This window comes from Gavia stellata, chromosome 1, assembly GCF_030936135.1.
Source record: "Gavia stellata isolate bGavSte3 chromosome 1, bGavSte3.hap2, whole genome shotgun sequence".
Classification (NCBI taxonomy): Eukaryota; Metazoa; Chordata; class Aves; order Gaviiformes; family Gaviidae; genus Gavia; species Gavia stellata.
This window is the reverse complement of record NC_082594.1, coordinates 130,004,119-130,029,223: the sequence shown is the minus strand read 5'-3', so window position 1 is coordinate 130,029,223 and position 25,105 is coordinate 130,004,119. Positions and strand designations below refer to the sequence as shown.

Sequence of the window (25,105 nt, the reverse complement as noted above, 5' to 3'; positions counted from 1 at the left end):
CACAATTCTCCAGCACTGTTAAGCTTCAAACTGAGAAACAGGCTATTTAAGTGGTTGATTAAGACTCTGAACTGCATTTGTAAGGTATTTATTAACTTTAATTCTGAAGATGGGAGCAAACATCTATGATAAGACTCGGTTCCTGAAAAAACTGAACCACTTCACAGGACACAACTTTGGGGGTAACACAGACTTGAAGCACTGCAGGAGACAAGGGCAAAATCCAGATGACCTTACTCTTGTGCTTACATAAACCCTCCCACAAACTATCCTGATCCAGCTGAAACAGCACAACCTTTACAGAGTGGGCAAAATTAAATTGAAAAGAAAGAACTATACTGAAAGAAATAACTATAGTGGTACAGTGTCTGCTCTTACGCAGATATCTCTGGGTTCGCATCAGGGGTTGCATCTGTGAATCCGTAGAGACTTGTAAAACAAATTAAACAAGTCAAATGGAAGGTGACCTGTTCATTCCCACCCTTTCTTGAAGGCTGGGCACAGCCCTGGCAACTCCCTGCTCTCGGGAATGGGAGCTGTCACTTCAAAATATTTGTAGTGGTGAAATCCAGAGTTCATAGAAGCACCAAAGGAAGGACAAGTGGGCCACGGGTTTCATCCACACTATTCTGGACACCTTCGAGCTCAGCATCATTCCTGCTTCATGCACTGTTTTTAAACTCTTGGCTGGTACAAGCCAACCCTGGTTTGTTTGTGTTTCTTCCGCTCTAAGATGACAGAGACTTTGATGTATATGAAGTGTTTTAAGCGGGTGGGAGATGGATGCTCCCTTCTTTTTGGTTCCTCTATGCATCACAAGGAAGCAGGTCTGTTTCTTAAGCCCAGGCTTTGTCAGGGCAAAAGTTCCCCCGGGCTGTTAATCTTCTTATTGTCATCACACACTGCTGCTCTTTCTTCTAATGGGCAATTATCAATTACAGCGCTGTTGACACGTATCCAAAGGGCGATGAATTGAAATCACGGATCTCGAGTCGCCTGTTTGTATATGGTACAACCAGAGTCAGCTCCGTATCCGTCCGTAACCTGCATCGGGCCTCTTCGCCGGACAGACTGGGGTGTTGTGGATTAACGCCTGCCAAGGCCCCAGCTCAAGGTTAAAGCTGTCTTTCCACATCCAGGCAAGGAGGTACACCGAGGTACTTCTGGGGAGGCACCTCTGCTTTGGTGCCCCGCCAGCAGCAGGACTGCAAAGGAGCAAAGCCGACAAAGCCCGGACAAAACACCGGCCGACTGCAAGGCCGCCAAGGCCGCAGGCCAGGCCCCGCCGCCGGTAGCCACGCCGGCGAGAGGCCCTGGGCACGGGTGGCAGGGAGAAGGCCTTTCCCTGGGGGTCTGAGGGGCCTGGGGGTCTGAGGGAGGGTGACAAGGGCGGGAGGAAGCCGTTTTGTACTTTTTCAGTCGGAGGGACTCGGAGCTTTAGCGCTGCCCAAGGTCGGCGCGGCCGCTGTATGGCCCTTTGAGGGGAGCAGGTGCCGCTCCCCGGCCCCCCGCGGGCACCCGGCGGTTCTGCAGCAGCCCGGCTGGCCAGGCCCGCCGGGAGCGCGCTGTGGCGGTGACCCAGGCGGCGACTAACGGTCCCACGGGGGCACCAACGGCAACCGGCTGCGGGGGGTGCCGGCCGCTCTCCACAGGCGCTGCCCCCACCCTCCCGCCTCCGCACCTCCCTCCTATGCTCGTTCCGGGGCCGCGGCCAGGCTCGCTCTCTCCCCGCCGCCAGCCCGCGGAGCGCCCCGCAACCTGCATAAGGGCGCTCGCCCCTCTCCGGCCGCGGGGGCCGCTCTCGCCTCGGCGGGCGGCGCGCCCGGGATCGAGCATGGGGCCGTGCGGCCGCAGCGGGGGGGGGGGTTTGGCGGCGGGGCTATTCAGATTCCGGGGCGGGGCGGGGGCGGGGCGAGGCGTGGGAGCCCCCGGGGTGACGCAAGGGCTGCGGCGCCGCGCGGGGACGTCGGTCGGTGCGAGCGGGATGGCGGCGGCGGCGGCGGCGGGTGGCGCGGCCCCGGAGCCGGAGCTGGAGCCGGAGCCACCGCGGCGCGGCCCGGCGGCGGAGGGCGAGGAGGAGGCGGCAGCGGAGGCGGAGCTGGCGGCGGAGCTGGCGGCGCGGCGCAGCGCTGAGGCGCGGCGGCTGGTGCTGTCGCCGCGGCGGCTGTCGGGCCCGCTCCCCGCCGGGCTGTCGCAGTGGTTCCCGGCGCTGGAGGTGCTGGACGTGAGCGGGACGGGGCTGGCGGAGCTGGGCGCGGAGCTGCTGGCCCTGCCGCGCCTCCACACGCTCCTGGCCAAGAACAACCGGCTGGGCGGGCCCGGCTCGCTGCCCAAGGGGCTGGGGCAGGCCCCGCTCGGCCGCTCCCTCCGCGTCCTCAACCTCAGCGGGAACCGCTTCGCCGAGGTGCCGCCCGCCCTGCTGGGGCTCCGCGGGCTGCAGAGCCTCAGCCTCGGCGGCAACCGCCTCCACGGCATCCCACCCGACATCCAGGAGCTCCGCAGGTGAGGGCAGGGCGCCGGGCGGGACGGGCCCCCCCCCCCCCCCGCGCCCCCGGGGCCGGGCCTGGGCCTGTGCCCGGGGGGACAAGAAGAGCCCCGGCGGCTGCCAGGCGAACCCCACCCCATCCTCTCGCCGCGAAAGCGGGGTGCCGGCGGCAGCACGCCTCGTCTCTCGCTGCCGCCCGGGGAGTTGAGTTTTGTCCAGCCTCAGATGTCTCCAAGCACTGCCGCTGCTAACGCGCCTCTTCCCCTTCCACAGGTTGAGGTGCCAAAACTCAGAGCCGCTCTTCAGGCGGCCGATGGGCCTTCTGCGCTCACAAACGGGTGACTCGTCAGGATTTCCTAGTCCTCGGGCTGCCCTGGTGCAGGGGCGGCTCTCCGAATGACAGTGCGGTTGGTACGAGCGTTGACATGTGGAAGGTGCTCCGTGGCTTTGCTTTAATACCGATCTCTAAGCGAGAGCAAAATAAAACCCCTGGTCTCATGCAGCTCGTGGCTGCACGATGGTCTGCGCAGGAGAATAAAGATCTGGTTGTAGCTTATGCAAACAATAGGGCCTTTCTGCTGATACAGCTCCGGTCTCATCAGGGTGCTTGCTGGCATGGTTGGGTGTTTATTGTATTTCTCTCCACCCATCTGGCTCACATAGCTCTGACAGATCAGCTGAGGGATCTTCTGAAGCGGAGAGCCCTAGGCTGTGCTCAGGTGCAGGGGTGCGTCTGGCTCTGGGGTTGGATCAAGCCCCCGCAGGCCGATGACATAGAAACCTGCGGCTGAATCACAGCAGTTGGCAGCATTGGTGGGGTGGGAACAGGTCTTGGGTAGGACTGTGTATTAACTGCCCACGTTGACCTGGGGTAGGGACTTCTGAAGCCTGCCGTCCTCCTGGGCAAGCCGGGCGTCGTGTTACGACTCGTGTGTTACACGCGGGCACCTGGGTGTGTTCCACTGGTTTCTCAAGCCTCGGATTATCCCCTGTGTGGCTCTGTGATGAGACTTTGGGTCTGACCTTTCTTCACCCCAGCTCTTTGCCAAGGGACTTGCCGGAGGCAGCCTCTCTTACGCAAATTCCAGCAGCCTTGACCCAAAGTAGCTAGATTCACCCCGATGGCTCAGCAGAGCTGCAGCCAGTGGAAGCACAGGATGTTGTGTGTGGGGTGCTATCTCCCACGGTCCTAGGCTGGAGGTACCAGAACTGCTTGCGTGCCAGTGGGAAGTGGTGGTGTCCACTGCGATAGAATACAGTTGGGTATGCGGCTTTTGCCCGGACGGCACAGCGTGCACCTGTTTGAGGATCTGGAGCGATGCTGGGTTAAGCTAAGTTAGAGAGATGCTGCGAGGCATTTTGAGTGCTAGAAAATGCCCGTGCCCTTCTCAGCAGAGTTGGGCTGTGTCCTAGGTTGGGGCTGTTGTGAGGAGGAGGAACCTCAGCTTTCTCTCTGTTCAGAAGCAGTTGCTTCAGGGATAACGCAGGAAATGAAGACAGTGGCACCAACTTCATGGGCCAGAAGGCCAATGGAGGAGGGCAGTTGTGTGTGGGAGATGATCCACGTTGCCTCCATAGCATGCCTGGTAGCATCCAGGATGTGTTTGGGATCTGATTGTTGTGCCCATCTCTGAGGCAGAGGTTCCCTGCTGCTGCTCACACGTTCTTATCTGTGGTTGTGGTGTCTCTCTCTCTTTTTTCTTTTCTTTTCTTCCCCCCCCCCCCCCAAGAAGACAAACCTCATCCTGCTTTTTGCTATGCTGCTGACCCCGGGAAGGTACCAGGCTGCGTAGCACTGCACGTGGTACCCCAGTGGGCTGTGTGCTGCGCTCCGTGCTGCATCGCTGTCAAACTACTGCTGCATGGTTACTCTCCCTTGTTCCTCTGGCCTGCCCTGAAGCAGGGCTCCTGTTTGTCCTGTCCTGTATCTTTTCTTGGGCTGGTCACGCTCGAACCCTAGATTCTGAGAGGGCAAATGCGGACAAGGCTATTGAACTGTCTGTTTATCGTTACAAAGTGATGCGTCAGGTAAAAAAACTAGACTAGACCCAGCTTGTGTCTGCTGCCCGCATAATCACTGCTAACTTAATTGAACTTCTGCTAATGTGTCACCATAGTATAATTGAACTTTAGCTCAAGATAGCGAATCCGTGCTCCACCAGGATTGTCAGCTTCTTTACCACTATGCCATCAGTGACTCTTCTGTATCTGGGACTGCTTGAGTAACAAAAGGGAGCAGCACACTTGCTTGCCAGAGCTGGGAGAAATCTATACTTTAGAATGTTATATTCCTCCAGAGGGAATCCTGAATCTGCTCGTTGGGAGCCAGATAGCCAGTGACCTGACACCCTTGCCAAAAAGATAGTAGGTATGTACTGGAGAGAAACTGCTGCCAGACCCTCCTCCCGCCTGCCAACAAGAGAGGTGTCCGCGGCGTGAGCATGCATAGTGTTGAAGTGGGTAAAACGAGCCTGAGCAAGGACAGAGCAGAGCCAGCTGTTGTGGCAGGGCAACACAGAGGCATCTATTTGTTTCTGAACTCTGGGGCAGGAGGTGGGACCTGGTGTAGGTGCTGGGGCTTGTGTTAACCTCACAGCTCAAGGTACAAGTGTCCATCTTGCTGTTGCTGGCAAGCCAAGACTTTGAGCCTTTTTTCAGATGCAGCTTCCCATAAAAGAAATTTTTCTCATGTCTCGTGGTCTCGGAGACCACAGAGGAATGCAGGCAGCCCTTTGACCGGGCACGTTCCTCCTGCTGGTACTAGAGTTCCTGAGGCCAGCAGTTCTCTTCTTCCCGTGACCCTGGCAGCTTCCCATTTGTTCCAGTCACTGATTATAGAGCTGAGCAAGAGTTGCAAAGATCTAGAAATACTTCTTATGTTTCCAGGGATGGAATGAGATATTTAAAAAAAAAAAAAAAAAATCATTATAATTAAGCCTCACATCTTTCCTCTGCACCCCATACAGTTTCCTGTTGTAGTTTTTGAAGGGGTAGTGCATCAGTTTTAGTGAAGGGCAGGAATACAGCAGGTAAGGAGTCTATGTGGTGAAGTTGAAAGAAAGAAAGCTGATGGGTTTGATCTGCCCAAGGAGGAGGAACATGCTGGCAACTACAAATGCAAAGGCCCTGGAAGGAGAGATGTGTGCCATGTGTTGTAACTCACATGAAGATAATAAAGCCACAACTTTGCAGCAAGCTGGGGTCAGGCATTTTGTGCAAATACTTTTCTTAGCATGTTCCTAGTGATTTGGCAAGTTAACGAACAGCGATAAGAACCACAGCCAGTCCTGCTGCTGTCTTGTCTCATTCCTTCCAGCTTTGGCCATCTGCCCCATCCTTGCCCACGCAGATCTTTGTGTGCAGCACAAGATCGTGCGGAACATATGTGCCTTTCACTTGATCATCAGTTGCCTCCTAGGCTGTTGTAGAAGGGACTACCTGTAGACGTCCTATGCTTGAAGCTTCCTTCAAGCGGCTTCACAAGTGGATGATCATGGTTGCTCTGGTGATGGCAGCAGGGTGATGCTGGCCATAGCATGCTGGCCCCAAGGATGAATAGCCTTTGCTAAGCATTGTGGAAAATGTAATGCTCTTTCCTCCTAATTCCACCAGAAGTGTCTGTGGTGACCTGCAACAGCCTCTTAAGTTTCTGAGAAACAACATAAGTGTGAGCCCTGCTGAGGGCTTTTTTTTAATCATGTTGGGGTTCCTTCTGCATGCCCACCACCCCAGTTACTGTCAGCTAGCAGTGTCGGTACAGTGCAAGACCTGAATTGCAGCATTGGCTGTTGCTGTGAATTTAGAGTAGAAAATGGACCAGGTGGATGAAAGCAGCCCTCTTTGCATTGCTTTCCTGTTTGTTGGCGGGTAAAAGATGAGCTTAGTGTAAGTAAACGTAAGCGTCATCTTTTCTGTAGTTCTCCCTCCAACATTGACCTTGCTGTATTTTCAGTGTGAGATGTTACGGTCAGTCACCCTCTCTCAGACTCGATTCACAGCTCCCAGCAGCTCCTGAACTGTGATCTGTGTAGATATCCCACCGCTGCATTGGTTGTGCACATCCTTCCTCTGCTGATCCAGCTGGGGATACGCTAAGGGGCATTGTGTATTATAGCTGGTGAGCTGGAAATGTGGTCATCTGCTTCTGCCCGTTCTGGACACAATTTGGCAAGTCTGGTAAAACACAGCTCTGATCTTCACTGTGGCTTTTGGCTTAAGGGTGCATGGATTGCCCTCATCACTGTGCACGCTTGGGGAAGTGTCTTGCAGGTGTCTTGTAAAGGGAAAAATTCTCAAGAGCTTAGTGAAATGCAATCGATACCTTGAATCTCCTGATGTGAATTTCTAGTTAATACTCTCACGCTCAGTAGAGCACCAGGAGCAGGCGGGAAGAGCTTGGAAAAGAGCCAGGCTCTTTCCAGGCGTCTGCCGTGCATGCTCCTTTCCTTCTCGCTTGGATTCCTCTAGCAAAGCCCAGTTGTGCAAGGGTTGGGATCAAAGCCGTCAAACGCCTAACTGGATTCATCCAAATTTTGTGTAAAGGCTTAGATGCAATGAAAACCAGAGTATTTGCTTTTATTTGTGGGTAGTGTTAAGCATGTTAGACAAGCATACGCTTAAGAACGGCTGTTACAGTGTGGGAAAAATGGCAGGCGAAGCTTTGATAAAGATACAACATTAGGAAATCTGCTTGCTGCCTCCCTTTTTCTTCCCCTCTTCAAACATTTTGCAAATAGTTTTCAGACAACCGTTTGATCTTAAATTTGCGTGTCAGCAAAGGCTATGCAGTTCTCTCAGGAATTAGCAAATCGTAGAACAGGGTTAGCAGGAGCGTATTGTGGGCTGCTTTTAAATTCCTCCCTTGCATGAGCCTCAAAACTGCCCTGGAAATTTGCTAAAAAGTTTATCTTAAAAAGGCCTGGAGCTATTTCAGGCTCATTGTTTCTTTTTTAGATTACCTATTTAGATGCATCTGTTTGATGTCAGCTGCTAAATTTTATCCAAAGAAGCATCTGTGGAGGAACAGGGTGGATTGAAAATTTGAGTATCTTCTATGCCAGAAGACATTCTCCCCTTGAAACATGACTATGAAAGTGTCATGGTAATTGATAGAGTATCAAAAATACCTCTAGTGCTCAGAGCGGGCACTTTGTACTTACTGAGCGTTTTGGGGCATTTTGATTTGTTTTGTGCTACATGATATAAACCTCAAAGGACATACTCAAGCAAGAACGTACAGCCTCTTGGCATGTTAAACGTTGCTGCCACCACCTGAATTGCTTCATAGTTGTTTGAGCGTCTCCCCGCTCCCTTCCTGTATGTAAAAGGATTTACACAGCCACCCCACAGCCTGGTGGTGTGAAATCCCCTGCTAGAGAGGAGCGACACGCGATGGGCTTGGCGTGCCGGCTGCTGCTTGGCAGCAATTAGTACCAGCCCGCTGGATATGAGGCTGAAGGGGACTCTGGCCTTTTATTAGAGTATTTGTAAACACGGCTAAAAGGCAGGAGAGAAAGTGTCAGCCCCCATTAGTTACTCTGTCAAATGTTGGGGGGTGTTTTCCCAGTTTTTGTTGAGATGGGTTTTGTTAGCGTTTGTCCCCTCTTGAAACTCATTCAGCCAGATCCTGTGTGGCAGGTTGGAAGTATATCATTTATTCTAGCTTCAGAAATAGGAACTGAGCTTTTATTTGTTCGAGGCTGGTTGTTCTCTGGCTGGACTCAGTTCCTGGACTGACTTTTGAAAATACAGGAAAAATTCCAGCTCTCCCTCTGTGTACACAGCGATGCACGAGACCTTAGCTGGCTGGTCCAAATGGCTATGCAGATTAATGATTGTCAGAAAAACTGGGTCTTGGTGTGAAAGGTTAGTTCGAAGTATTCGCTAAGCTCAGTCCCATCTCTGTTACGGTCCTCCAGTGAAAAACTATGGTAAACATTGTGGAGTGCCTCGTTAGAGGGGATCTTTCGTGAGGAGGGCAGAGCTCTGCAGTGCTTTTGCTCGTCTCACCGAGCTGCGAACTGTCCCCCGAGTAGGACAGCTCAAGAGCCAGCATTGCCTTGGCCTCTAGGTACGGGCTTAGCACGACACGAAAATCAGGCTGGGGTGGCTGAGCTAGGAAGGAACTGAGGCCCCCGTGGTGTGGTCGGTAAAGGGTTGTGTCTCTTGAAAATCCTTGCCTGTGTCGTGATTAGCTTTGCTCAAGCAATTCTTGACACTTTGATGCAGAAAGGACTGTTGTTCGTTTCTCCATCTTTCTCAGTCAAGACTAGGCTAGATCCTTCTTTCTAGCAAATTGTATTTTGGGAGATGGGAGTTATAGATTTCTTTTGCCTGCTGAACGGAAGAAGCTATAAGAATAACTTTGCTGTATTTAAAATAAGTTTCTTTATAGTTTCAAAACCTCCTCCCTGTGCTTTTTTGATAAATTCACCATCTAATTTGTATCTTAAGTTGATGTTGGAAATTCTGAATTTGCTATACTAGACTGGGCCCAGTGAGTTGTTAGTCTACTGACCTCAAAAAGGTGATTCAAAAGATAGGTAAAAAGAAAATATTTTTTAAGAAGCCCTTGTTGCCACTGAAGGAGTTACTTAGTGGCTTTTCGGTTAGAGACAGTTTGTAGTCTGATGTTTTGACTTTATATCCTAGCTAGTATAACCGAGTCTTCTCATTACACAGACTTTACGAAGAATGGATTTGAAAGCTGTAAGTCATTTGCGGGCAGTGTTTTTGCATGCCTAGTTTGTGCGGTAAGCTGCTCCTGAAATGTAGGCATTTCACGCCTTGAAATGAATTTCAAAAACATTTTTACTATATCTTTTGCATCCCTCTTCCCCTTCCCTGGTAGTATGTGTTTTTATGCAGTGTGGCTTTACAGGCATTATTGTCCTCAAACACAGGGGATGAAGAGTTAATTATTCACTTTTCCTAGGAAGTGGAAACTTGTACACATCTAAACCTTGTTTAAACATTGAAATCCACATTACTAGAATTCCCTTGCCCAACAGTTTTTGGTGAGGGCTCCAGCAATGGTGTGGAGTTAAAATATGCCTAGGAATTGTATGGTCAGCAGTTAAGTCCCTCATGAGAGCCAAGCAGCCTTAATCCACCTTGGGAAACAGTGGAGGTTGAAGGAAGAATTTTGGTTAAAACTCAGGGCTTTGTTAAGGGATCAAAATTTAATTAAAAATAATCTCCCCTTGATGTGGTCTCTGCGCAGCAACCTTCCTCCTACCCCCACTCCTCACCTACGGATTGTCTGTGGAAGAGAGGCTACTCTTGAACAGTGGGGTTTTGGTGGTGTTTTTTTTCCTGTGTACTTTCTTGCGTGTTCAGAATCACCTCCGAAAGTGCTGTCCCACTTGATCTCTCAGCTGAAGCAAGTATAGTTACTTCCTTTCATATAGTCAAATTCAGTTTAAGGATTAGAAATGGCTTAACTCTGTGCCCACTTTGTCAAGTCTCAGGTATTTAGCTTTCCTCTGACATACTCCAAAAAGGTAAGCGCACCCAGGAGAAGTTAAGCTCCGTGAGCGTCTCCTCGTGTGTTGCAGTGGTTTTGTTGTTCTGTTCTTTCCTGATGGGCAGGTGGACCTCTGTGCTGTGTTAGCCCGAGCAGATGCTGTCATTGGATCTTTGGGGTTCAAGTTTGTTGCAAGAACTGAACGAAATAGTCTCTTTCTACCGTTCTTCTGCTCCATTCCAGGGGAAACCTCAGACAGGAGCTTCTCTGGCGCTCCACACATGCTGTGGCACAGTTGCAGGGTTCAGACCTTCTCTGGGTTGACCACCGTGTCCCTCGGGTGGTTTAGTCCTGTTGCAACTCGCAGACCATCACGACGCAAAATATAAAGAAACTTATCCTCAAAATGTACGAGGAGTTTACCAGATTGTATCAGGTCAGAAAGCAGAGACAGAACCAGGCTTTTACCGAGCGAGCAGACAAATTCAATGAGTGTTCAGAGAAGCTCTTTGACGTATTTTGTACGGACACGCAGACGAGAAATAAACTGGAAGAATATAGTGGAAGAAAAATTATTAGCATCGAGTGGAAATTTCTTGAAGATCAAAGAAGCAAAAGAAAAACGTACTATGAAGATCTCACAGACAAGCAAGAATTGAAGATGATGGAAAGAAGACAAAAGATATGAAGAGGAGGCTGAGGAGAGACCTTATCGCTCTCTTACAATTACCAGAAAGGGGGTTGTAGAGAGGTGGGTGTCGGTCTCTTCTCCCAAGTGACTAGCAACAGGACAAGAGGAAATGGCCTTAAGTTGCACCAGGGGAGGTTTAGGCTGGATATTAGGAAATATTTCTTTACAGAGAGAGTGGTGAAACACTGGAACAGGCTGCCCAGGGAGGTGGTAGAGTCGCCATCACTGGAGGTGTTCAAGGAACGTGTGGATGTGGCACTGCAGGACATGGTTTAGTGGGCATGGCAGTGTTGGGTTGATGGTTGGACTTGATGATCTTACAGGTCTTTTCCGTCCTTAGTGATTCTGTGATTCTTTGCCAGTTGTATCCGTAGCCTTTCTCAGTTGCTGGGGTGAGATGAAGGTGTCTCCTATTCCAAGGAGGTTATAAGTTGTTCTTAAAGAAAGGCTTATGGAGCCTGGATGACTTCTCTTTCCCTGACCTGTGGGGATGCTTGGTGGATCAGAGGGGGCCATGTACACTGTAGTTAGGCAGCTAACCTGGGTATGTACCAGAGATATTGAACCCGCATGAGTTCCGCAGACACCTGCAGACAGGACCGTGGGATCCACCTGTTTCGGCATGGGAAAAAGTGTTGTCTAGACCGTGATTAGCAGTGGTGTCTCTTCCCAGCCAGAAGTACCCAAACTGAATCTGCCTTTGCTCTTCTTCCAGACAAGGTCTGAGGACAGGGGCAGAGAGCTGTTTGGCTCTGTGAAATGGGGAGTTGAAGCTATTATGCTGAAGAGACGTGCTTGCCATTTTTCTTCCTAGAAGGGCAGAGATGCACAGCAAATACTGGCTACTCCACCTGGCAGAAGGGTTCTAGTGCCTCTCTTCGTTCCTGTCTCCCATCCACTGAGTTTTCACAGGACAGCCAGTGTTTGGAGTTTTTTTTTCTTTTATTTAGACCCAAACTACAGTTAAGCCCAGCTAATGTTTTTGGTAGCTTTGGGTTCCATGACTTCCGTATACTGAAATCAATCTATCTGAGAAATGCATGCATGTATTTGTGTGACTTAGATGCACTCTGTGCTGTTGCAGCTGTGGTGTTGTCGGTATGCGAATTGTATCAAAGCGGGACTGCGTGCCTCTGACTTCTGCTGAAAGGTTGCAGTTAGTCACCGAGGAGTCAAATGATACCATAAAGAGCGACTAGTGCTTGTGCAGGGACAGGATTTTCAGGGAGAGCCACTGCTCTCTTGCTTTGCTCCTGTTGAAACTGAGAGCTCCCACTGGCTGCGGCAGGAGCTGCGTCAGTGCTGCAGACCCTGCGTGCGCAGGCTGCCCTTCCTTGGAAATAGGAGCAGGAGCTTTGCATGTGGGGTTGGTGTAGGAATACATAGTTGTCTGGTGCCTTCCTACAGATGTAATGGTGACTGCGGGAGGCTGGAGGTAAATCTCAGCGTTATCTGTTGTGAAACAGCAGCTCTATTGTAATTTTGACATGCAACTCAACTTTTTTTTTTTTTTCCGCTCTCAGCAAATTACCTCCTACATAGTCATCTGTAAGTTTTAAGAAATGCAGGAGATGAGAAGACCTAGTGTTAAATGAAACTGGAAATGACCTTAATGAAATAATGCCATGTTTTCTCTTCTCTTTTTCAGTTTAGAGTTTCTATACCTCGGAGGGAATTTCATTACTTCAATTCCACCTGAATTAGCAAACCTGCCTTCTCTAAGCTATCTAGTTCTGTGTGACAACAAGATCCAGAGCATTCCACCTCAGCTGGCACAGTGAGTATTTACTGTCATCAGCCACCAGCTGTAATTAACTCTGAACTTTTTCTTCTGCATGTGTGCACCTGGGAGGACCTATTTGTCCTTCAGTTTGTTAATGTAACTAGACTTGAACAAGAAGATCCTTAGCATGGTGCACTGCAGGCAGACCATGAATATATAATATGGAAATCTCAATCAAAGGGTTATGGGGGAAAAAAATGTCACCAAGTGTCGTGGTTTAAGCCCAGCCGGACTAATCACCACACAGCCGCTCACTCACTCCCCCCAGGTGGGGTGGGGGAGAGAACCAGAAGAGTAAAAGTGAGAAAACTCGTGGGCTGAGATAAAAACAGTTTAATAGGTAGAGCAAAGAACACCGCGCGGAGAAGCAAAGCGAAAGAAGGAATTAATTCACCACTTCCCGTCGGCAGGCAGGTGTTCAGCTATCTGCAGGGAAGCAGGGCTCTATCACGCGTAGCGGTTGCTCGGGAAGACAAACGCCATTACTCCGAATGTCCCCACCTTCCTTCTTCCTCCCCCGGCTTTATATACTGAGCATGACATCATATGGTATGGAATATCCCTTTGGTCAGTTGGGGTCAGCTGTCCCGGCTGTGTCCCCTCCCAACTTCCCGTGCACCCCCAGCCCACTCACCAGTGGGGTGGGGTGAGGAGCAGAAAAGGCCTTGGTGCTGTGTGAGCCCTGCTCAGCAGTAACTAAAACATTCCTGCTTTATCAACATTGTTTCCAGCCCAAATCCAAAACACAGCCCCATACAATCCAAAACACAGCCCCATACTAGCTGCTATGAAGAAAGTTAACCCCATCCCAGCCAAAACCAGCACACCAAGTATACACTTTAAGGTGAATTAATAGATTTGTACAGGGAGTCCTGAGAAGTACCTGTGCAACTCAGGAAAGATAAACTGCCATGCTACCATATTCTTAGTGATGAATGCTTGGTCTGTTCTGTCTTTCACCCAAAGCCTTTTTGTGTGTGCTTTTGTGTTGTACCATCCCCTGTGTTCCCTTGGCATTTCTTACTCTAGGATCTCGGAATGTTTTAGTGTTCGTTAAATCCTACAGCACAGCTCTAGAGGATAAGTTGCTGCTTTATATGTTTCATGTTGGGGGAAAGAGGACCCTGCAAACTCTGTACGGGTAGCCTAAGATGGGAGGTGAAGAATTCAATGTGTAGATGTAACCCCAAAAGCAATTGAATGGCAGCACGGACTTTTCTGAGTTGGAATTTGATAGTGTAGTGGGATTATTTTTGATGTACAATGTCCAGTCGTGTTGTAACTAGTACTGGTTTGAGAGCACGCCTGGACACTGTGCTGGAGCATTGCATTGTGCTTCCAGAGAGGAGAATACCTCCTCCAAAAGCCAAAAAACTGCTTGTCACCCCTGTTGATGCTAGCCTGGCCTGACCTTGCTCAGCTTTTGAGATCTGGTAGTATCACAGCGCAAGGTGATGCAGCCGCCAGCAATGAAAGCATGGGGTTTTCCAGGGTTGGCTGCCTACCAGCAGTCATGTTTAATGCATGAGCGAAAGCAGGTGACTTATTCAAAGTATTGCATGGAACCATTCTTGATGCATGCACTGGGTACAAGGAAACATTATCTCCCCCGAAAGCACTCAGTTTGTATACTTTTGTTCTGTGGTACCTTTTCTGAGGGGTGTGTGGGGAATACTGAGAGGGACAGCAGCATGTTTAAGACTGTGTTTCTTTAATAGGCATTCCGGAGCTGAGCCAAATTTTCTAGGGCATTGTGTGTGCTGGAGTAACAGCAGCTCTTTTAGCATGAATTTATGCTTTAAACGGAAGAAAAACAAAAGGAAAAGAAACTGGTGGGAGAGGGGAGAGTAATCAGGTCTGTGTGTAATGCAGTGTAGAATGATTTCGCTTGCACATCTTGATTGGGTTTCCATCTCCATCCTCAGGCTGCATTCCCTGCGTTCCCTTAGCCTGCACAATAACCTGCTGACTTACCTTCCTCGAGAGATCCTTAACCTGGTTCACCTGGAAGAGCTGAGCTTGCGTGGGAACCCACTGGTGGTTCGGTTTGTCCGTGACCTGACCTACAATCCCCCGAGCCTTCAGGAACTGGCTGGACGCACAATTAAAACTCGCAATGTTCCCTACGCTCCAAGCGATCTCCCCGAGAATCTTGTCCGGTATCTGAGCTTGGCCAGCAACTGTCCCAATCCTAAATGCGGGGGTAAGTTCTCCTTAGCTGCTCTGCTTCCTGCTTTTACCTGAGGGGTTTTCTTTCCCTCTGACTTGCTATGACTTTAGTAGCTCAGTCAGGTTAGATGTGTTGCTCCATCCAAATTCTAGCTATATTTCATTGGTTCCAGATCTCCTGCAAACTTGTCTTTAGGGAACCTTGTTCACTTAGGAACGATGTTCAAAGTTGTTGTGCTGGTTTACTGTATTTACATGGGAATGTGAGGCAGTGTTTCTGTCAGAGTCTGCAGTTCATCCCAGCTCTCCGCTATGTTTTTATGGTCTGAAGTTTCCAATCCATCTGCCCCGAACAGCAAGCTTCAGTTCTGGATGGAGAAGAGGCAGGAGGCTGTAGTGCTTGGCAGTTACCAAAAGCAATTTGTTTAGCTCTTGCTTGGGACTACTAGCATGTAGTTCCTGGAAGGAGAGGAGTTTATGGAAAAGCCTGGAATGCTTGGGCTTAATTTGCCTTAATGCTTAACCTTTAGATAAAGTAAATGATCTGCGCATTCAGCCTTTAGAAGATTAAGGGGGAAAAAAAATCATTAATTAGTATCTACCCTGCAGTCATAATGTAGTCTGTTTTCTCCTTACAGGACAATATCAAAGCATGCTCTGTAAGCAAAGATGGAAGGGCTGGAACTTGTGTTGAAAGGGAAAGAAATGTTTCCTTTTTTAGAGTTTTACACAGCTTGGGTAAGGGTGGATTGGTTTTGCTCTTTTTCGCTTTTCCTTATGAACTAACACAGTACTGCAGCGTTGCTCTAACACTGCAGGAGAAAAGCTTACTCCAGACCGCTAGGACTTAAAACACCGCTGGAGACTTCTGAAAATGTCAGTGTCTAAAATCACTCGCTGTGACAGGAAGAGAACGGTAATTGTGTGTTACAGCAACACTGTTGCCATGGAAAGTAGCATCCAAACTCAGCATGGCGGCTTCACTCAAGCAGAAGAAAAGTAAAGCTATGAAGGTCTATTTGTGAACGCATTTTTGCTAGCTGGTAGGAGAGGTTTTACAAGTTGGGAAATAGAGTGGATTAATTAATTTGACATTTAGGAAGTTTGCAAATTCCCAGCCTGAGACTTCTCCCTAATGGTTAGAAGAATTTGCCGAATTCGTTGGAAGTAGCTGCCCTGTGTCTTTACATGTAGAGTGTGCTATTCTGAATCACCTACCAAACACAGTTTTACAGGATTATTATTGCTATTTTTTACTAAGAAAAGAAATTCGACATTTCCATAGATGTCTTGGTCCCTTCTCTTCCTCCAGTATCCCTTGTGCTTCTACATCCAGTGTGGTGTCAATTAAATCCTAATTTGAGGCATTTGCACCAGCCGCAACAACCTTGTAGAGCTTACAGATTTCTCCGCCTGGGGTCTCATCTGTTTTTACTGTCCCCTCTGCCCTTACAGGTGTCTACTTTGACAGCTGCGTCAGACAAATCAAGTTCGTTGACTTCTGCGGGAAGTATCGCCTCCCGCTGATGCACTACCTGTGCTCCCCAGAGTGCTCCTCTCCCTGCAGCTCTGCCTCCCAGAGCTCTACTTCCCAGAGCGAGTCTGACTCTGAGGACGAAGCCAGCGTCGCTGCGCGCAGGATGCAGAAAGTCCTTCTGGGATAAGAGGGAGCGAGAGGGGAAGACGGGAAGGAAAACGTATTTGAAAAGCAATAATGGAACAGCAAAGCATGAGCCTCTGGCCTGAAGGGCTCACAAGAAACTGTCCTCAAGTCCATGTAAGGGGCAGAACATCTTGGCAAGCCTAGACTTGCTTGGTGCAGTGCTACTTAGGAGAACTCGGTGGCATAGTGCCTGTAGGGTGCCTGGGGTTGTTAGAAACATCTCCTGTCTGGGAGACGCCCCCCCCCATTTGTACGGGCTGGGGAGGGGGATTTGTTCTCACTGGCGGATTGAGAAGAGTTTTAATATACGACACTTCACTGGACTTCAGTCATCCTGCAGAGCAAAGGAGACTGTCCAGACCTTTTAACACTGTGGTAAATCAGGAACAGGCTAATGATGCCATGTGAGTATGTATGGACCCCAGAGTTTTATATAGCGTTTTGATTCTTTGCTGTCTCCTTTGATTTCAGTTACAGATTTTACACCCATCCACTAAAAATGGGAGTTGGGTTGTTTTTTTTTGTTCAGGAGTAGATTTTTCCAAACTCTGATTACTCTGCCTAGAGGCTTAGGGTCTCTGTGCTGTTACAGGTGTTATAGCCATCATAGAACTGAGCCACCTTTTTTCTCCCTTGTTATACCAAGCTGCTCTTAGTGTTTCCTCCTAACTGTATTTGTTGTTTTTCCTCCCTCTGCCTCTTCCCATTACACCTGGAGTGTTGCTGTCTTTATGGTGCCTTCAGAAAACAAACGAATTGTTCTACTGAGACTTGGTATTACTTCAGACTTGTGGCCATACGTGCCTGTGCAAGGGACCAGATGCGATGCTCTGTATCATGTTTTTGAGTCTTGGCTTACTGGAACAAATCTGCTTTTATAGCTGTGAATTGCAGGAAGGGTCTTGATTGACGTTTCTTGTTTCTAAACAACCATGTCCCCTGCTGCCACGAGCTCTGCTATGCTTGGTACAGAGTTACTTTCCATCTTCAAGGTCATCTGCTTAAAGTAGGCAACAGCTTAATGCATTGGAAGTACTGAGAGAAGTGCTGTGGAGAATGGGTTGTTTTCTTATTCATTAACATGAGAGGAAAAGCCGGTAGGGAGGTTAAGGCATGTTGTCTTAGCATCTTGCACGAGGTGGTTTTGAAACCTCTTCCTTATTTATTTGTTTGCATTTGCTCTTGTTATAATAGCTTTGGCAGTCTGCTGGGTTGTTCAAATAACACCTTCAGTTATCTTAAACTATGTTTAAAAGAAAGCTGCAGAAAATAGCTCAGAATTTTTAAGTATCAAGAAATAGCTTATAAAAATCAATATTATAAATTGACAGGTGTCTATAAATCTACTTTATGAGGCTGTTATGTGTTTTGCTCAGTGAGAGCTGCCCCTTATTAATATTTAATGGCAGACAGTCCTTTTGATGCAGTCTTCAGATAGAGCAAATCCAACTGTGCCTTCGAATGCACGAGCAGGGCAAATGCATTGTGTAAAGAAGCTAAATGAACAAGAAAAACTTTCCTTAACCCACTTTGGTCTGAAGAGGGAAATTAAAAACCTGTGCTCTTCTCCTGCGTTCTGAAAACACATGCACGTATTTGAATATCTTACGGCAGCTCTGTGTTAATGGTCCTGTTTAATTATATTTGACACTTTATATATTAAAGCACTTTGATAATTCTGCTCTTTGTAACTAGCTTTAGTGATTTTTTTTTTTTTTATTAGACTACAGTTTTTCCTTTAATGTGACCTGAAGAACAAGGCCTGTGAAACTTTGTACATTCCGGTCTGTCTCGGTGTGCAGGCTGAACTTCTTGCCTTGCATTTCCTTGACAGCACTGCTCATTTCCCCAGTTTCCTTTGGAGAGAACTGGGATTTGAAAGAAATTATCTGCTTGTTAAATAGCACCCCGTCTATTATTAATCACAGAATCATTAAGGTTGGAAAAGACCTGTAAGATCATCAAGTCCAACCATCAACTCAACTTAGTCTGAAGATTCCCCACATGCTCAGATCCACAAGAAACTAAATTGCACGTGCTCTGTGCCTTTCCAAATAATCTCTTTAAAGCCTATTTTTAAGACACAGTAAGGTATATGTGCAAGCAACTGGATGTCACTTTAGCAAATCTTGAGGGGTTTGCTTGGGAAGAAGAACCTACAGATTTTGAGAGAAACCGACTGCATGCTGTTAGTTAAATCGGGATCCATGAGCGGTCTGTGTTTTGTTCTTCATCTCCTCTTTCAGTTGCTCCTTCCTGTCCCAAGTTAATGTCGTCATAGCAGTGCTAAAGGACAGTAGACTGGTTGCAGAGCCACGATTTTAAATTAGCTGCTAGTATAACAGTAGTGAGCAACTGAGTGATCTGGAGCTTGGCTCTTCTGCCAGTGAAAGTGAGCCACACAAGTTGAGATCTCAAGATCGTTTGAGCTCAGGGCCATGAGGTACCACCTTCCTTTCTTCTCTTTAGCAGCAGCTGTCTTGAAGTCATGCATTTCTTTCACTTCACAAAGTTAGATTTCACCACGGTTCCTGTTTGCACAGTAGCACCTCTGTGTGCGACGGGCTAAGGCCAGTGGTGCTGGTTCTAATTTAGCTCCATTCTTAACTGCATTTTCTTTCCTAACTGAACAGGCGTCCCGTTTCTGCTCCAATTCTAATCTTTTTTCACAGCTTCTTCACTGTAGCCAGGTCAAAACTTGACAGCTTATGCAGTTGATATTTCTGTCCATTTTTAGACCTGGTAAAATGTCTTGTCTCTTAAAAATTTATATATATTCCCAAATATAGCTACCAAGTTTTCTTTTTGCTGCTGGGCTTTAAAGTGCAATTCAAGTAAGTTAGAATTTAAAACAATCAGGGACCTGTAAGAAAAACAAATATTTGTTTGCTTGATTTTTTTTCCCTCAGAGGTGGATTTGAGGGGACTAGGGATGCAGATTTGTACTGCAGTGCCTAACGTACTGAGCCCCTGGGAGTCAAGTTTTTCAGCAACTGTTAGCCGCCAAAGACTGGAAAATGTACTGGGCAATAAAATAGGTAAGACACAACTTGAAAATACACTGATGGATGGTAGGGACGAGTTCCTACCGTCCCCTTCTTGGGGGCCCTGCGAAGTAGACAGTGGTTTTGCCAGCATTATAGCTCTCTTTGTCAGTTTTAAATAGTGGATTTCAGTTCTTACAGATGTGTCTCTGAGTGATGTCTTAAGTCAGTGTTTTGGTATCAGTCCCCTTGTTGCTACAGCAGCCCAGCACGTCTGGCTTTTGAAACTGTTCTTAAGCAGAGACGCAAGTGTGTGAAGCAAAGTTGCTCGTTCCCTCTTCCCTGCGGGGCCCTGCCGGCATTCATCCTCTGCCCTGCCGTCTCTCTGCCAAGGGGAGCTGCTGGTGCGTTTCTGAATGCAGGTACTTCATGTGAACAGTGGGGTCGCATTAAAAAGAAGCAAAATAACAGTTTGACTGGAAGCAACTTAAACAGTTGCCAATTCTTTTATGTTCCTCTTTCTTTAATAAGAGGTGAGACTTGAGGAAGTCAGTAATGAATATTTAAACATACTCTGAAGTGGCCAGATGCAGTTTTTCATGGGCTTCTGTCCTGGTCATTTTGAGTCTTTGAAATCTTGTGTTGAATTATAATGGGAGTGGGGAGGGGAGGGAGGGAAGAACCAGCTCCTTTTTGTTCCTTACTCTTGTTGGCAATAATGAATGGAAGGAATTTAATCCAACGAAAGTAATGGAACTTAATCCCTGCAATGTGTCTTTGTTACCCAGTTCAAAGAACTATTTTAATGCATCTTATTCACACCGTGCCCTCCCTCCCCAACTGAAGATACTTCAAATAGACTACTTCAGAATGCACACTAATACCGCAGTTACTCTGTCTTGGAAACCTTCTATTGATTATTTCATTTGCCTGCCTGACTAGAGGATTGATCTTTTACTGACCTGAGCATTAAGGGTAGAAAAGGTTCTCATCCAGCCCTCTTGTTGAATTTTTATCATGAGCATTTGTTTTAGGAAGTTGTAAAGTGCCTTATGTTTTTAAAAGTGTATTTTGCTAGAAATGTATGAATGTAGAATATCTCTAACAGTATTTCATTATGAGCTGTAAAACAAATTGCGAACACTAAACCAAAAATGTTATTTCTACAGTTGTCTGTCCATTATTTTCCGGCATCTTGATTCTAGTATTGCTGCAGGCAGAACCCTTGCAGAATTGTAAACATTAAAAATGAGGCTGTACGTGGTCGGGGAACAGATGAGAATTGACCTGTGCTGTGTAAAACCAAGAGTAGGTGAGACTTCCAAAGGGACTGCTGAAACTCTTGGCTTTTGGGGCCCACTTGTGACAGACCAGAAAGTGTTACAGACCAGACCCTGTTTTACTTCTGGTATAGTGTTGCAAAAATTGGCTCCACAGTTTAAAGGTAGAAGTAACTCAATGGGCAAGATAAATACACGAACAAGAGAAGGCGGTGTCATGGTGGAGTTTTCCAGCAATGTGAAACAACAGTTCTAAACTTCTTGAGTCCTTTCCCACTTAATATGCTAACCCTGAAACCTGTAAATGACTTTTTGAATGTTAATTTTCTGATCATGTTAACTGGGTGATGTGTTCCCATTTCTTGTGTAATCCCATGTTTCCTCCTACATCCTGAAGAGTTTTTGTGATCTATTGCCAAAATGTTTCAGATCCTGCCGTGCAATTACCAGTTGTCAGTGCAGAAATGTGGTCTATTAGAAAATGGGACAGTGGGAAACAAGAATTACTTGATACTAACTTCAGCAGGAACTATTTCAGAGATGGTTCAACTTCATATGTAATGAAAAACCTCTCAAATTATGCAGCAGCCCCATTTCAAATAACATAAAACACCGAGGAACGGAGTCACCCTGCCTGTAATAACCAAGCTGAGAATATTCTTGCTTCTTTTTGTTAACTAATTTAAAGATACCCTTTTCTGTGTCTTCTCAATACCTTTCTTATATTCAGAAACAAAATCACAGAAGTGCTGGTGCAAAGGAACCTCTGGTGGTCTCTACTCCAACCTCTTCATTTAAGCAGGACTATTACCAGCACTAGTTCAGGTTGCTGTGGGTTTGTCTAGCTGGGGCTTAGAAACCTCTAAGGATGAAGAGTCCACAGTCTTGCTGCCCCTGGTGCTATAATCTCCTCCTAGGGCAGAAGTCTCTCCAAATGTCCAACGTCTTCCTTACATTAGTTGCCCATCTTCTAATCTCGAGCAAATCTTGGCTCTCAAACTTTCTTCTCTGCTTTTAGCACTGTAAAGAAGAGAAGAGTGTAAATGAAACATGAGTTATGTAGATGCCTGAAGCAGATGCTCAGAATGTCAGATTGACATTTTAGGCTCATGCAGAAATACACAGATCTATAGGGGAGTGTTACGTCGATGCTTTGGAAGTGCTCTTCATAACATAGAGCTATACATTTCCTACACAGATGGGCTGCCTTAGGTGATCAAGACAGCTACAGCTCAATGTATGCACCTTTTCGTCTGTGCTCAGGTTGTGAGTTGCAGTTGCCAACCATTTAAAAAAAAATTATTGGAAGAAAGTTAGTCCGAGTGCTGCATTGAAGAAGGCCAGGGCCATCTGCGCCCTTAGTCACAGCCTGGAGGTGGCATGCCATGTCTGAGTGTCTCTTCCCTTTCCATAGCCACTGCTCTGTGGTGACTTGGCGAAGGAGGGTTGAGAGCGTGCGTTCTTGTACTACAGCTTGCTGCGGTCTCCTCTCTCACCAGCCAGCAAAGTGGAGAGTTTTGACAAGGAGGTTTAACAGCAGCCAAGGTCCTTTTAGGATGGAAGGGAAGGTAATCCATAGCAGAGCCCAAGTCCTGCTTCCAAATGGTCTTTTGTGGCGAGGTGAGGGTGCAGCTCTTCTGGTGTCAGTTCAAGGACTGGTCACCCAGGGAACACCCTTCTCTTTGTCCTGGCCTGGGATTTACTGGTAGCAGCTCAAAGCTTGCTATCAGACTGGCAAAGGATCTTCAGAGTGCTGTCCGAACGCCCTGTCTGTAACCCCTTCTTGACTCTGTGGAAAAAGCAGGACCTGAAGTCAGTACTGACTAACAAATTGTACATTCATCCTAAATACTGCTCTTTGATTAGAGTGTCAAAGCTCCACAAGGCTGGCTGCCATTTACACATTTCTGAAGATCATTGCTGGTGTGTTGACAAATGAGTGACTTCACCAAGCTACCTCGTTGCTTGTGTAAGGGAACGTGGCAGACCAGGAGTGTTACAAGGTCCTTGCCTGTGCTGTGACATGGATGCTGGGGAACTGGTAAGTTGAGAGGGCCAACAAACCCTTCATCTGGATGATGGTTTGGGGTGGGTGGTCCCAAGGTGAAGCCCAGCAGGTCTGCGTGTCGCCCTTTACATCAGCAAGGGCACAAACATCTATTGCTGGTGAAAGGACCTGTATGAAAGGTGTGGGATTGTTTTGTTTGAGGGTTCACAGAATCATTAAGGTTGGAAAAGACCTGTAAGATCATCAAGGCCAACCATCAACCCAACACCACCATGCCCACTAAACCACGTCCCGTAGGGTTGTCTTTGAAAGAGTAAATTTCAGCCTTAGGACTTTGAAAATGGATAGGAAAGGAAAATGCCAGTGTGGAAAAATGTTTTCCCATAATTCCTGGAGCCCTGGTCTCCACAGTGAAGGTGACTTTATGACCAACGTGCGTAATATTGAGCAAACGTCCTTTGCACCAAACAATGTTATGTTGTTGCTCTCCAAAGCCTTGCTTTGCAAATGCTGTTTTATTAACTCTGGGGAGGGCAGCCCCGACGTTCCTCGGGAACAGCAGCCACATGGTTGGTGTAGATGACTTAATGGCTTCTGCTTGTGAGCAGAGTGACACTGAACAAGTCTTCACCAAGCTGGAAGACCATGGGAATGGGAGGAGTGTGTATGGAGAGCTGGACGCCAGAAGTGAGGGATGTTACGTTTCCCTTTACAATAGTCCTCTGCTTCTAACACACTGGGTATTTTTTTTTGGAGGTGGGAGAAGACTGGCCTTTGGAGAACGCCCTTTGCATCAGGTAAACAGGTCACCACAGCTCTCGTACCTCCTTGGCAGAGGATCCCTGAGTCGCTCAGGGCAGTACTTTGTTTCCCAATGTATTACCCTGCTCTTGGTCAGAGGGCCCGCGGACCTTGCTGAACTCAACCCCCTGCCTGTAAAACCTCCCTGTGGGCGGAGGGGGCTGGTGAAAGCACTGCCTGAACCCGGCGCTTAGTTTCGGTTGTGCGTAGCGCTGCTGAAAGATTTTAAAACATCCCTTGCGTTTATATAACCACCCTTTCTAATCTAAATCAGACCTGAGTGGTTTGCAGCAGTGGTTTTTATCTTCAAATAAACACTGCAGTGTGTTTTCCAGAGTTGGGTTCCCTGGTTACTCTCTTCAGATATTTGGAGTTAAATTGCATCTTTTTGTTTGTTTTTCTTTCTTTCTTTAAAGCAGTCGTGAGTCTTCTACAGAGAGATATAATCATAAAAGGCCTTGCAAAAAACCCCATGTGACTAGGCTCGTCAAAACACGTTTTGAAACGGTCCAGGAATGCCTGAAACTTTATGTTGGTCTTTCACAACTTGCAACCCCACTGCCTTGCACTTTGAAAACCTGTTCAGAGATGACCCTTTGCCATGGTTTGTAGGGAAAGCCCACCCCGAAAGCCTGGGCACCCAGCCATGGCTCGTCCCTGGTCCCAAGCACAGCCCTCCAAGCATCCTGCCTAGAAACACTTAGTAGTGCTTTTAGGAAAGCAAGTTTCGTTTGGTGTGTATGTGGAGGGGAGAAGTATGGCCTCAGGAGGCAAAAACTTGCCTTGATCGAATGCTCCCAGCTGGCATACTCCAGGCTTGTCGTGGCAGCGGGTATTTTCATCCCTGCGCTCTGAGGTCTCTACGACTGTGGGCCACGAGGATTAAAACTGCTGTGAAGCATGTCCAGGAGCATCTCATTTGCTTCTCCATCTCTTGATAAAGGGCTCTGGCCATCTTACCCTATTGATGTAGAGTTCAGAAGTATGTGTCTGCTCTGGTTTATTGCTATAAATTTAGCCTGCATTAATAGTGACTGGCAAAGCCCTGATGGGGTGTATTCCTGCTCCTCTCTTCCCCACTTCAAGCAGGGGATTGTGGCTAGTGAATTCCCCCCAGGAAAGAGGGCAAAGGCAGACAGGGCGTCTCCCAGGGCCAGCGTGTTCCCGCAGCAAGGAGGAGCCTGAGCTTGTGCTTGTTTACCTGCACTGGTTGCACGTAAATGCCCCTATGCAATGCCATTTGCACAGCAGGGGATTAGCAGGGTTTGTCTTCCATCAACAGCATGGAAAAATGCATGTGCAAGGGGAGGGGGAGTTACTGGGATTACTGCTGGTGGTGTGGGTGGCTGTCCCAAAAACAAGCTCTCCTGAGATCTGGCCAGGCTGCTAGCGAGGATGTTAGAAGCGCACATCCCTACGTGGTCCAGGCGAGGCACAGCCCCTGGCTGAGCAATGCGCGTGGAAACAAGAGAGGCTCACGTGAGGTGCCTCCTAGGCTTAGGAAATGGCAGGTGCCTATGCCATTATGCAGTTCAGCTTTTGCACCCAAATGTCATTTTTCTTGAAGAAAGAGGTTCCTCAGCGACTGCATCCTTCAGCTCTGGGTTGTCACAGGGGCTCTGCTCCCGCAGTCATATTGAAAACGGGTGGCAAAAGTGTCACTCCTGTCTCATGCTACCAGTTAGTGAAGTTTTGTGGGGGTTCCTCTTATGGTTGAAGGAACATAGACCCCAGCATAATTCCTCAAACCCAATATCGGCTTCCGAACCAAGGGTC

At 47.8% G+C, this 25,105-nt stretch overlaps 1 protein-coding gene across 1 annotated transcript; it reads left to right on the top strand.

Moving 5' to 3' along the window:
• Positions 1 to 1,984: 1,984 nt before the first annotated feature.
• Positions 1,985 to 19,920, top strand: LRRC58 (leucine rich repeat containing 58). Its single transcript, XM_059822984.1, has 4 exons — positions 1,985 to 2,502; positions 12,290 to 12,418; positions 14,350 to 14,627; positions 16,049 to 19,920. The coding sequence occupies exons 1-4, from the start codon at positions 1,985 to 1,987 to the stop codon at positions 16,255 to 16,257; spliced, it is 1,134 nt and encodes a 377-aa protein (XP_059678967.1). The 3' UTR covers positions 16,258 to 19,920.
• The last annotated feature ends 5,185 nt before the right edge of the window (positions 19,921 to 25,105 follow it).